Source organism: Esox lucius, chromosome 20 (assembly GCF_011004845.1).
Source record: "Esox lucius isolate fEsoLuc1 chromosome 20, fEsoLuc1.pri, whole genome shotgun sequence".
Taxonomy (NCBI): Eukaryota; Metazoa; Chordata; class Actinopteri; order Esociformes; family Esocidae; genus Esox; species Esox lucius.
Window position 1 is genome coordinate 44,950,224 of NC_047588.1, and position 14,154 is coordinate 44,964,377.

A 14,154-nucleotide genomic window follows, 5' to 3' on the forward strand; every position below is an offset into this window, starting at 1 on the left:
TAATACAACCCTGTTTCCAAAAAAGTTTAGTTGCTGCATAAAATCTAAAAAAGAACAATGCAAAATGTACAAATAATTTAAACCTATATTCAATAGAAAATATTACAAAGACAACATATCAACTGTTGCAACTGAGACATTTAATATTTTCTTGAAAAATGTGCCCATTTTGAACTCGATGCCAGCAACACATTTAAAAAAAGTTGGGACAAAGGCAACAAAAGACTAGAAAAGTTGTGTAATGCAAAAAAATTAAAATAAATTGTGGAATATAAATAATTAGGTCAATTGGCAAAAGGTAAATGTAACAGGTTATAGTGAGGTGCATCTTGTGTAGATAATCCCTAAGAGGTCCTACACCATTCCGTGCAATTAACATTACAACTTAATATATTTGATATAAATTATCCTCAATAGAAGACAAGTTTAAGGTTAGTAAAACACAGTCCTAGTGCATATTCACAATATTTCAAGGTCTCCCAAAAGAAATGTGACAATAATGACCACTAATAAAGTGTACATCACGTTCAAATAATATATATTATATTTTACAAATAAATCACAATTTCTCTGCACAATATGTAAGAAATTACCCAGTACTGCATGAACAGTAATCAACAGATCCTAAAAAATGATCACCTCTTCACTTGTCGATGACAAACACAAAACAACGTTCTACTGTAGAGATAGGACACTCCCTCAAAACGCAGGTGCTGGTAGATAAGTCACGGTGGCAGGATAAACTCTTGAACAGAATCGCGCACTGGACAATGTTAGCAGAGTTCACGTGTCCGCCAGACGCCCTAAGCGCTGTCTGCTTACTGTACATTCACTCTATTCACAAAATATCGGATAGCCAACTCTAGCATCACCCAGTGCTTCGTTGTGGCCGTGTTTTTGGGGGTGCCAGGGTCACAAGTGCAGGTAAACTGTGTATCAAGGTTCAAACACAGCAAATTTGTATGAAGGAAAGTCAGCTTATAAGTATGGTCACAATTTGAAGACAAACATATTGTAATACATTTTTTAATGTTCATGAATTTACTAAAATGTAAATATATATCACTTCGATGAATAAATCTCATTTCATATAAGAAAACGAATTTTCTTTGCATAAATATTGTAAAGGAAAAATATGTACAGATTCTTAACACGAATGAAATGCCTTCCCGTGTATATTGTTTTTTTTGGAGGGTGAATACCTGCCTATCTATAAGGAGTTCATACAGATGTTTTTATTTCCATCATGACTCAAAATCTCAAGAAGCTCTTGCTATTGCGGTAATCTACCAGCGTTGGAACGGTGGCGGCGTAAGCAGCGGTCCTTGTGGGCGCACCCAATCCTGTCGACACGCAGCAGCCATGGAGAATCATCAACTGGTACAAGAGCTGCGGTTTGATGATGTGTTGTTTTAGGGCAACTTCAGGATGAATAAAGTACAATTTGACGACCTGCTGTCCAGGGTAGATCATCAAATTGCTGAAGTATAAACGAAATTTCGGCGGCCTATATTATAATCAATTTTAGAATACTAAAATATCAATTGATGAATAGATATTAATATATATCAATAATCAGAGGTGAGACCAATTAATTGTTTTGAATTCACAAGTTAAATTTGGCTGCAACAATAAGACTTCTGATTTTCATGTTTCCTTCAAAATAAAGGTCGGCGGAGTGTCTATAGTTTTAGTTGGTATTGTGTAGGCTACATTTTCAAAGGTAGGAAATTATAAATGAGGAAACATTTCTATTTCAATAATACTTTACATAGGTTAACGAATATTATAAGCTGGCGCACAATGAGAAATGCTTAGAGCTAAAGTTCATGTAGAGAACACTATCTAATATAAAAAAATCCTGTTTTGATGTAATTGTTGTTAATTTGCTTGTGCTCGTTATCCTTGGAGAGGGATTGTGTAATACATCCAACCACACTATAATGTACAAGAGATACTTTTTGTGGAACAATGCTTTTGTGGAAACCCAACCGGGGCTTGAATGTCTAATAAATGCTCTTGTTCATGTCATGCAGGCTTGTCTGTGACAGTGCTGAAGCGTCATGAAGCGACATGAAGCGTCATGAAGCGCCATGGGCAGTGAGGAACAGCCCCCTGCTCCACTCCTTTTGAAATCTTTCTCCCTTTTTCTCTCCCTAGCAAATGTGTCTCGTACATTTTTCAACTAATAAAAACAAGTGAAAAAAATAACACACATTTACAATGTGAACTTTTTAAATACAAATTCATTATAATGGAGGGTCCTTGTAGTGTATATGAATGTAGATTTATTATGTGGTCTAACAGTGTTTCTATGATTCTGGATTGATCATAGGCCTACTAGGACAGTGATAACTGAAAGCCACTCACGGTTAGACATATGGACTTGATCACATTAATCAGCATTGATATATTAAATGTATAGTCTCTAATGTGGGGAACCCATGCTTGCTATACGGCCTGCTCCCTGACCTTAACAAAATAACATTTGATGTTTCTCTACTCAATTAATATGCCTCATGAATGTTATTCTGACACAACCTGCAATGCTAGCATGCCAATCAGCTTGCTAGAATTAGGTAGCCACAAGTCAGCTAACGTAGCTAGCTAACTAATATTGACATATTTAATTCAAGTGAAACCCACCAGAAGCACCAAGTATCTCTGCCACCTGCCTCCACATAGCATTTTTTTGTTAGAGTCTCTGTAAGATAATAGCATACAATCATAAAGCTCAGGGAATCCCATTACTGCTACAATAAGTTTGATTTCAGGAGAAATACAGGCTGCTCTGGAAAAAAATGGTGGGGTTATTTCTAAGAGCACAATAAAACGATTGTTGCCAATTACAGGGGTATCACACTTCTCAGCCTCCCTGGGAAAGTCTACTCAAAGGTACTGGAAAGGAAGGTTCAGCAGATAGTCGAACCTCAGATTGAAGAGGAACAATGCGGATTCCATCCTGGTCGCGGAACAACCGACCAGCTCTTTACTCTTGCAAGGATCCTGGAGGGGGTCTGGGAATATGCCCATCCTGTCTACATGTGTTTTGTGGATTTGGAGAAGGAGTATGACCGGGTCCCCCGGGAGATACTGTGGGAGGTGCTGCGTGAGTATGGGGTGAGGAGGTCCCTTTTGAGGGCAATCCAATCCCTGTACGTCAAAAGTGAGAGCTGTGTTCGGGTTCTCTGTAGTAAGTCGGACTCGTTCCAGGTGGGGGTTGGCCTCCATCAGGGCTGCACTTTGTCACCAATCCTGTTTGTAACTTTTAACTGCTTTTTACGGATGATGTGGTCCTGTTGGCATCAACGGTCTGTGACCTTCAGCACTCACTGGAACGGTTCGGTCAATTTTCCTTTGTGTCGAAAGGAGCCAGTTGAGGTGGTTCGGGCATCTGGTAAGGATGCCCACAGAACGTCCAGCTGGGAGGAGACCTCGGGGTAGGCCCAGGACCAGGTGGAGAGATTATATTTCGACACTGGCCTGGGAACGCCTCGGGATCCCCCAGTCAGAGCTGGCAAATGTGGCTCGGGAAAGGGAAGTTTGGGGTCCCCTGCTGGAGCTGCTGTCCCCGTGACCCGATACGGATAAGCGGATGAAGATGAGATGAGACAATACAACGATACATGAACAAAAATGAGCTGCATGGTCGAGTTGCCAGAAAGAAGGATTTACTGCACCAATGACACAAAAAAGCCTGGTTACAATATGCCCGAAAACACCTTGACATGCCTCACAGCTTCTGGCACACTGTAATTTGGAGTGACGAGACCATAAAAAGAGTGTTATGTTTGGAGAGGGGTCAACAAGGCCTATAGTGAACAGAATCCCAGCCCCACTGTGAAGCATGGTGGTGGCTCACTGATGTTTTGGGGGTGTGTGAGTTCTAAAGGCACGAGGAACCTTGTGGGAATGTATGGCAAGATGAATGCAGCATGTTAACAGAAAATACTGGCAGACAATTTGCATTCTTCTGCACAAAAGCTGCAAATGGGACGCTCTTGGACTTTACAGCACAACAATGCGAAGGCCAAGTTGACCCTCCAGCGGTTACAGCAGAAAAAGTTGGAGGTTCTGGAGTGGCCATTACAGTCTCCTGACCTTAATATCATCGAGACACTCTGAGGAGATCTCAAACGTGCGATTCATGCAAGACAACCAAAGACTTTGCATGATCTGGAGGCATTTTGCCAAGTCAAATGGGCAGCTATACCACCTGCAAGAAGCAACATATGCTGCCATCCAGATTACATATTTTTCAGGGAAGTTTTTGCATATTTCAGCAAGACAATGCCAAACCACATTCTGAATTTATTACAACAGTAAGGCTCTGTAGTAGAAGAGTCCGGGTGCAAAACTAGCCTACCTACAGTCCAGACCTGTCCCCCATTGAAAGCATTTCGCGCATGATGAAACGGGAATATGACAAAGGAGACCCTGAACTGTTGAGAAGCTGAAATCCAATATCAAGCAAGAATGGGAAAACATTTCACTTTCAAAACTACAGCACTTGGTCTCCTCAGTTCTCAATTGCTTAAAGAGTGTTGTTAAAAGAAGAGGTAATGCAACACAGTGCAACACAGGAAATTCTCTCTCCAAAAACAATAACATTTTCTGTTTCAACTTCTGATATGTTGTCTTTCTACTATTTTCAGTTAAATATAGGGATACATTTGCACATCATTGCATTCTGTTTTTATTTTCATTTTACGCAGTCCCAACTTTTTTGGAAAAGATTTGTACATTGTAATTCACCTGTTATGTGGTAGACAGAGTTGAATCCGATCCCAAACCTGCCAACTTTGTTTGGGTCTTTGCGTTTGACACTGCGGCCAGTGGTCTGAATGCCTTGCCAGTCCTCTGCTGTGAACTCTGCATTGTTGAAGACATACAGTGCTGGACCTGCCCAAAGACACCACATACATACATACACACACACAAAAATGTCCAATCATCAAATTTATTTATAAAGCCCTTTTTACAACAGCAGCTGTCACAAAGTGCTTTACAGAGACACCCGGCCTTAAACCTCAAGGAGCAAACAACAGTAGTGTTGAATTTCAGTGGCTAGGAAAAACTCCCTAAGAAGGTCGAATTTTAGGAAGAAACCTAGAGAGGACCCAGGCTCAGAGGGGTGGCCAGTCCTCTTCTGGCTGTGCCGGGTGAGATATTAAGAATCCAATTGGAATAATAAATACATTTCTCTGGGCTAAATCCAGAGTCTATTTGATTTTAGACTAGGTCAGAAGTATGACCAGGTGAACAAGGACAGGGACAGCAAAGGGCCCCTCAAACCAGGTAATCCGCAGTTGTGGACCAGGACCTCATCTCCTCCTAAAATTTAAAACTGGAGGAGACTGAGAAAAGTTAGTAGTGCATTCCTCATATCCCCCAGCACAATATAGCAGCATAACACCTTGGAACTGAGACGAGGGGGTCTCAGTTCCAAGGTGAATTTCTTTTTTTTATTAAGTCTGAAAAATGTCAAAGAGTAAAAAAGTACTTGCAGAGGTACAACCAACCACCTTCCAGATCACAAACAAAGCTAATTGGCTTCCATCTGTGATCAACTGCAGTTGATATGATTAGTCCAGAATAAAAGCAATTGTTCATAGAGGACTCCCCTGCTTAGTAGCGCATTTCAAAACAAAGAATCCACTATGGGCGGGAAGGTAATTTTGAAAGATCTACGATATAATTTTTTTTTGTTAAGGCACAAGTTGGGATCTATGTAAAAAGATTTTATAGGCTTTGTCTATGCCTTGGAGCCCAGTTAAAACCATAAGAAGTGGAAGATGTATGGCATTACCCAGACCTTGCATAGGTCTAGTCGTCCCTCCAAACTGGATGACCGGCAAGGAGGCTACCCTAGGTTTCTCAAGGTTTCTTCCACATTTTGGTCCCTACTATGGAGATTTTAATAGCTACTGTGCATTAACTTTTGTTGCTTGCTCTCTGGGGTTTCAGGCTGGGTGCCTGTAAAAACTGCTGATATAAAAAGGGCTTTATGTTATAAATTGATTGATTATAGAAAATTTGTATTAAAAAGGAATTTGTGCGGATGCAAAAAATATGTGAACCCCAAGTTGTTTTAGTTAAACATCAAATAAAATGTCAGTTCCAGTTGAATAAATCAGAAATGTATAGTGAAAAATAATCATAATAATAAAGTATGTATTTTTCTTTATCATGTGGGGGTTAAATTAGAAAGTCTAAAGTCATTTTAAATTGTCTGTACACAACTGTACCTTGATACTTTGCCAGCTCGTCAGTCATGAGACTCTGGCTGTCATAACATCTTTCATCATAGAGGAAAACCACCTCCGATGCCCCAGCGTCATCCGCATTCTGGATCAGCTCCTAGCATTCAGACAGAAATACAGGCAGTCCCATTGGGTGATGGCCTACTGATACATTCTGGATCAGCTCCTAGCATTCAGACAGAAATACAGGCAGTCCCATTGGGTGATGGCCTACTGATACATTCTGGATCAGCTCCTAGCATTCAGACAGAAATACAGGCAGTCCCATTGGGTGATGGCCTACTGATACATTCTGGATCAGCTCCTAGCATTCAGACAGAAATACAGGCAGTCCCATTGGGTGATGGCCTATTGATACATTCTGGATCAGCTCCTAGCATTCAGACAGAAATACAGGCAGTCCCATTGGGTGATGGCCTACTGATACATTCTGGATCAGCTCCTAGCATTCAGACAGAAATACAGGCAGTCCCATTGGGTGATGGCCTACTGATACATTCTGGATCAGCTCCTAGCATTCAGACAGAAATACAGGCAGTCCCATTGGGTGATGGCCTATTGATACATTCTGGATCAGCTCCTAGCATTCAGACAGAAATACAGGCAGTCCCATTGGGTGATGGCCTACTGATACATTCTGGATCAGCTCCTAGCATTCAGACAGAAATACAGGCAGTCCCATTGGGTGATGGCCTATTGATACATTCTGGATCAGCTCCTAGCATTCAGACAGAAATACAGGCAGTCCCATTGGGTGATGGCCTACTGATACATTCTGGATCAGCTCCTAGCATTCAGACAGAAATACAGGCAGTCCCATTGGGTGATGGCCTACTGATACAAGATGTTCACACTGGCAGTGATGGCATTGTGCCTCCAGGTACATTGGGTCAGTTATGCTTTCTACAACATCCTAATTGATTTCATGTTTACACACCTTTAATATTTGCCCCCCATCCGGGTACCTCCGCAGGATGTCCTTCAGGTAGTCTAGAAAGGGGGGTGCTGTTGCACCGAATGCATGTCTACAGGACAAGAGCATCACAGAAGGTCAGATCCAGACATTGCCAAGAAAATGCCAAGTTTTGAAAATCCCTTTACAGCGGCGTGTAGCCCTTCTCAGAACAGCGCAAACTGTCTCTAACCAGAATAGACAGAGGAGTGGGAGGCCCCGGTGCACAACTGAGCAAGAGGACAAATACATGTGTGTCTAGTTTGAGACGCCTCACAGGTCCTCAACTGGCAGCTTCATTAAATAATACCCACAAAACACCAGCCTCAACGTCAACAGTGAAGAGGTGACTCCGGGATGCTGGCCTTCTAGGCAGATTTGCTAAGTTCAATGTCAGTCAGTGGAAACAGGATGCACCAGAACTTCATAGTGTCCTAGCAAAGGGTCTGAATAGTTATGTAGATGGGATATTTATGCATTTATAAAAAAATTTAGAAATGTGTTAAACTTTCTAAAAACCTGTTTATGCTTTGTCATTATGTAATATTGTATGTAGACTGGTGAGGAAAATATTTAGGCTAAAATCGAGGCTAAAATAAGGCTGTAATGTAACACAATTAGGAAATGGTGAGGGGTCTGAATACTTTCCAGATGCCTTGTAGGCCTACATACCTTTTTTAAATTGTTATTTCAAAGAAATGACTGAGTTTTCACATTGCCTTCAGGATAAATCTAAAAAAGTTGTTCCAATCAAATAGGTCCCTAAACTCAGCATACTCGGATAATATGCCATTCAAATCATTTTCAAAATCAACAGGAAACGATTTTCTTTAGCTGATTGAGAAATATAAGTTCTGTTTATCTGGCAGGTTTACTGCACGAGATATTAAGGATAAAATACAAAACTTACCGTGTTTTCTTTTTTGTCGGTGAACTCATCCTTCCACATAGGTATTTAGGAACTAATGAATCCGTTGTATCTTGAAGACAAGAATGTAACGATCAGCAAGCAAACATTTCCCCAAATTATTCAGTGATCAATAAGCAAATTATACTATTACAAATAATAAGCAATAAATATTAAATAAACGATTAAGTAACCTATATCTATTGCTAAGAAAACCTTTTTTCACATATGAATTTACCTATCTGGCTTCATTATTCACGGAGAGTAAGTCCCCTTATCGCATCCCCTCAGATTTGTCTAAATGGGTTTGACCACTGACTCTCGTTTCCTGTATATATATGTTCCAGTACTTTCGTTTACAAAAATTTGAGAAAATGAAACTTATTGAGAGACTACATAATCTCGCATGCCTTGCTACACGGGAAACGAAACTCGAAACCTGCTGATTCTCAAATACGCCCCTCACCATAATGTTTGTTCCATATTCACATATTCAACAGACATTCATCACAACCTTATTAAAACGTAGAAAACTTCAAATCTCAAATGCTGATATATTCTTTTTATTTTATGTATGTAGAGCTGTGACCCTCCCCCACGGCTGTCAACAACGTTTTTCCCTGATTTGGGTCATTTTAAGGACCGTTTTGTTTGCAGCAGGATATAACCACGCGGAATTTATTTTCGCTCATTACAATTAATTGCAATCTGTATAGTTAATTCTAAAGGATTTTATGGCGTTTGCATGCAAATGAAAAGAGCAATTGGGGAAAGAAATATGTTTAGTACCAAAATAAAATATAGAATACAGACCAGTTTGTTAATATTGGCTTATCGTGGGAAAACTAGACTATGTGAACATGGCATTTGAGAAATACTCAGTAGGGTGTGTGGAAACCTTACATAGTCTAATTTCTTTACTGGAGTACAGATTTTGAGTTAACCAAATCTATCCCTACAGGAAGAGCGGTCTGTGATGACAGAGGAAGGAGTTGATGGTAACGATAAAGGCACAGATCAGAATATTTTCACTCAACATATAATAATACGTTTTATTTGTATTGCACTTTACACGTGAAGGACTCATCTTAAAGTGCTGCAGGTGCACAGATAAAAACACAAAACATAAGAACAGTCAAAAAAAGTATAAAAACAAAATTATATTAAGAAAATGCAATAGAAAATAAGTAGGTCTTCAGTTTATTTTTAAAAACCTCTAAAGACTGTGGCGACCTCAGGTGGTTGGAGAGGGAATTCCACAGTTGAGGTGTTTTACCCCACAGATGCATACTTCGAAAATCCACCATAAATAGTAGACCATCACGGAATGTTTGGCCTGCTATTTTCAGCGTACTATGGTTTGGGACATATTAATCTTCTCGCATACTAATCTGGCATACTATATAGTATGCATGTATGCGAGAAGATTTATATGAAAGCTTTATTGAAGCTTTCAATAAGCTTTATTGAAAGCTTAGTTCAAAGCATATTTCTAATCTAAAATGGTGTTCTGAAGTAATTGTAATATTGAGATTACTCTTTACAAGGTACTTTCATCCCAAAAACTATGTTCTCAATGATAGGAAACTACAGTCTCAGGGGTCAGGGGTATATAATCTTAGGCCTGTTTCTGGCAATTTATTAATTATCAAAAGGTGAAGAAAAGCATTTTGCACAAGGTTAATTTAACACTAGTTTTTCTAGATACTTTTCTGTTCTATTGTTCAACCTGTCTTTGTCCCTTTGTTCATGTAATGTAAGGGGTATACAAGGATAGATAAGGAGAAAGGCTATTTATTTATTTTGTAAAAGTTTCAAGGCAGATTTTTATTTTCTTCAAGAAACGCATGCGTTAGCTTCAGATTTCAATTTTTTGAAAAGTCAGTGGGGAGATAACATGGAATGCTTATGGTAATAATAACTCTGCTGGTGTACCTATTCTAAAAGGTTCCTTTAAGGGAAAAGTACTTTAAACAGTTGCTCATGATTCTGGATTATTTTAGTTTCTGAATTTTTTGGATTATATTTTCATTCTGGGTAACATATATGGATATAATAACAGCCAAAGAAATACTATTTTATTTGAGGAAATCTATACTTTACTAAATACCTTCATAAATGCTAAGCTACTGTTAGGAGGGGATTGGAATAGTATCAGCAATCCCACAAAAGATTGTTACCCTCAAAGATCTTTAAAAGGTACATATGGAGAATTTAATAATTTATGCTTGCATTTCAATTGCTGTGACATATGGAGAGTAAATAATCCAGATCAAATCCAGTTCACTTGGAATAACAAAGATATATCAAAAAGGTCCAGGATTGACTTTTGTCTTATATCAAATTAATTAATAGATAAAGTAAAAGAAGCCAAGATACAACCTTCAATCTTCACTGATTCACTAAATTATATCTTAAACATTGCATATAAAGACCCAAATAATTAGAATTATCCAAATTTCTGGAAAGTGAACAATGCACATTTATGTAATATAATCTTTAAAAAAAAAGCAGAGGAAATTTTTTATGAAAATTGGAGGAAAGCTCAGAGAGAAAAAATGTATGGTCAACACTGGGAATATACAAGATTCGGAATATGGCAATTAAAAGGGTTAAAGACTTAGCAAAAGAGAAAAGATTTGAACAAGATAGAATACTTAAGACCTCTCCGGGAGCCATCACCTTATCGTGGTGGAGAGGTTTGTGTGTTCCTATGAACCTGAGGGCGGTGTTGTCCAGGCCTTAGTGCTCCTGGTAGGGTTTCCCATGGCAAAGTGGTCTCAGGGGAGGAGCCAGACTAAGAATGGTTCAAAACAACCCTATGTATAAACGAGGAAGAGGAGGAGTTACCCTGCCCGGAGGAAGCCCAGGGCCCCCGTCTGGAGCCAGGCCCAGAGGGAGGGCTCGCCGGCGAGCGCCTGGTGGCTGGGTTTGCCACAGAGCCCGGTCGGGCCTAGCCCAAAAAAGCAATGTGGCACCCCCCTCTCCATCCTATGTGCCACCACGCATGAGAGGAACCGCTGGGGTCAGGTGCGCTGCCATATGGGTGGCAGTGAAGGCCAGGGGCCTCGACGGACCAGACCCGGGCGGCAGGGGCTGGATCTGGGGACGTGGAACGTCACCTCTTTGTGGGGGAAGGAGCCGGAACTTGTGAGGGAGGTGGAGCACTATCAGTTAGATCTGGTGGGGCTTACATCCACTCACAGTCTTGGTTCTGGAACCGTACTCCTGGATAGGGGAGCTGTGGTCTAAAGGTCTTAGGTGCATCAAGGGGCGGTAACCCTCGAACACCCTGGTGGACACCGGTGGTCAGGGAAGCCATCCTACTGAAGAAGGAGGCCTTCCGGGATATGTTATCCCGGAGGACTCCAGAGACGGTTGCAGTGTACCAACAGACCCGAAGGGCTGCGACCTCTGCTGTGAAAGAGGCAAAACAGCGGGTGTGGGAGGAGTTTGGGGAAGCCATGGAGAAGGACTTTCGGTCGGCACCAAGGTGTTTCTGGAAAACCGTCCGCCACCTCAGAAGGGGAAAACGGGGAACTATCCAAGCTGTGTACAGTAAGGATGGGACACTGTTGACCTCAACTGAGGAGGAAATTGGGTGATGGAGGGAACACTTTGAGGAACTGACACGCCCTCTATAGTGGAGGCAGAGCTGGAGGCTGATGGCGAAGCATCGTCAATCTCCATGGCAGAAGTCACTGAGGTAGTCAAACAACTCCACAGTGGCAAAGCTCAGGGGATTGACGAGATCCGTCCAGAAATGTTGAAAGCTTTGGGTGTGGAGGGGATGTCTTGGATGACACGCCTCTTCAACATTGCGTGGGAGTCGGGGAAAGTGCCTAAGGAGTGGCGGACCGGGGTGGTGGTTCCCCTGTTCAAAAAGGGGGACCAGAGGTTGTGTGCCAATTACAGAGGTATCACACTTCTCAGCCTCCCTGGGAAAGTCTACTCATAGGTACTGGAAAGGAGGGTTCGGCAGATAGTCGAACTTCAGATTGAAGAGGAACAATAAGGATTCCGTCCTGGTTGCAGAACAACCGACCAGCTCTTTACTCTTGCAAGGATCCTGGAGGGGGTCTGGGAATATGCCCATCCAGTCTACATGTGTTTTGTGGATCTGGAGAAGGCGTATGACCGGGTCCCCCGGGAGATACTGTGGGAGGTGCTGCAGGAGTATGGGGTGAGGAGGTCCCTTTTGAGGGCAATCCAATCCCTGTACGTCCAAAGTGAGAGCTGTGTTCGGGTTCTCGGTAGTAAGTCGGACTCGTTCCAGGTGGGGGTTGGCCTCCACCAGGGCTGCGCTTTGTCACCAATTCTGTTTGTAACTTTTATGGACAGGATATCGAGGCGTAGTCGGGGTGGGGAGGGGTTGCAGTTCGGTGTTCTGGGGATCTCATCGCTGCTTTTTGCGGATGATGTGGTCCTGATGGCATCAACGGTCTGTGACCTTCAGCACTCACTGGACCGGTTCGCAGCCGATTGCGAAGCGGTTGGGATGAGGATTAGCACCTCTAAATCTGAGGCCATGGTTCTCAGCAGGAAACCAATGGAGTGGCTCCTCCGGGTAGGGAATGAGGCGTTACCCCAAGTAAAGTAGTTTAGGTATCTCAGGTTCTTGTTCGCGAGTGAGGAGACAATGGAGCGGGAGATTGGCCGGAGAATCGGAGCAGCGGGGCGGTATTGCATTCGCTTTACCACACCGTTGTGACAAAAAGAGAGCTGAGCTGGAAGGCAAAGCTTGTGTCGAAATGGTAGGAAAGGAGGAGGAGTGGCTTCCTTATTCAAAGATACATTCCAGTGTAAAGAAAATACACTAGGTCATTTTGTTTTATTTTGAATACCTCTGTTTTACATTGAAGGGTTCCCCTGAAATCTTGTTTTTAACCATTTAAAGACCTCCACGATATTCGGCAAATTTTAAACTATTTCAAACTACTCTCTGTTATACCAGGTGATTATAACTTGAGATTTTAACATACACATGGATAATACTACAGACAATATTGCCAAATAACCTTTGGCACTACTTTTGATCTCACTCAACATGTGGAAGAGTTATTTACATTCTAGATCTGGTTATTTCAAAAGGTCTTCATATTTCCTCTGTCGTGGTTAAAGTGTTGGCCCTGTCTGATCATTTGTGTGTCTTTTTTTGAATAACTTATCATCCCTAATGTTCCAGTAAACTCTGTCTATATGCTATCTCTATATGCTACCTCTGGGCCAAATTGTAGAAAACAACATTAACTACCACAGCTATGACGATGATACTCAAATATATATGGCTCTCGAACCATATGACAACAGCTCAATAGACTCACTGTGTCACTGTATAGAGCACATAAATACCTGAATGAAAATTGTCTACAATTAAACCAAGATAAAACTGAGATTATTGTGTGCAGCAACAAAAATGTAAGAAAAAGTATTAGTAAAGAGCTGGATAATGTGCATAATCTTGTTGTTCTGATAGACTCAGACTTCACATTTAACAGTCATATCAAAGTGGTCACCAAAACAGCATTCTATCATCTTAAAAATATAGCCAGAATCAAAGGCTTGGTGTCACAAAAAGACCAAGAGAAGCTCATCTTAACTGGGCTCCCCAAAAAGACTGTAAAACAGTTGCAGCTCATTCAGAATGCTGCTGCTAGAATGTTAACCAGGACCAAGAGAACAGAGCACATCACTCCGGTTCTATAATCATTGCATTGGCTTTCAGTCAGTTCCAAAATAGATTTTAAAGGGGTGGTTTTAGTTCATAAATCTCTGAATGGTTTAGGACCCAAATACATTTCTGATTTGTTTGAAGAATATAAACCAAGCAGGGCTCTTAGATCCATGAACACAGGTCAGCTAGTAAAGCCCAGAGTCCAAACTAAACATGGATGTCATGGTGCGGTGAGCAGCAGCGCCACCGTGCCATAGTTTCTCAGTTCCCATATCTCACGAACACATCCCGGACTGTCACATGTTTCCAATCTTCCACACCAGGTCCCAATCAAGCTAATTTGTATGTGTATGTATGT

At 41.4% G+C, this 14,154-nt stretch overlaps 1 protein-coding gene across 2 annotated transcripts in view; it reads right to left on the reverse strand.

The window, feature by feature from the left end:
* The window catches only part of si:dkeyp-118h9.7 (sacsin), a 52,684-nt gene extending 44,169 nt beyond the window's left edge, over positions 1–8,515 (reverse strand). The window contains exons 1-5 of one of the 2 annotated variants that reach the window (XM_029115635.2): positions 8,361–8,515; positions 8,126–8,195; positions 7,201–7,288; positions 6,249–6,360; positions 4,756–4,902 (exon numbers count right to left, since the gene is read on the reverse strand). In XM_029115635.2, the coding sequence (XP_028971468.2) occupies positions 4,756–4,902; positions 6,249–6,360; positions 7,201–7,288; positions 8,126–8,154 (376 nt within the window). In that variant the 5' untranslated portion in view covers positions 8,155–8,195; positions 8,361–8,515. The remainder of the gene's footprint in view (positions 1–4,755; positions 4,903–6,248; positions 6,361–7,200; positions 7,289–8,125; positions 8,196–8,360) is intronic. The other variant, XM_029115634.2, reaches the window with a different exon arrangement.
* Positions 8,516–14,154: the final 5,639 nt, after the last annotated feature.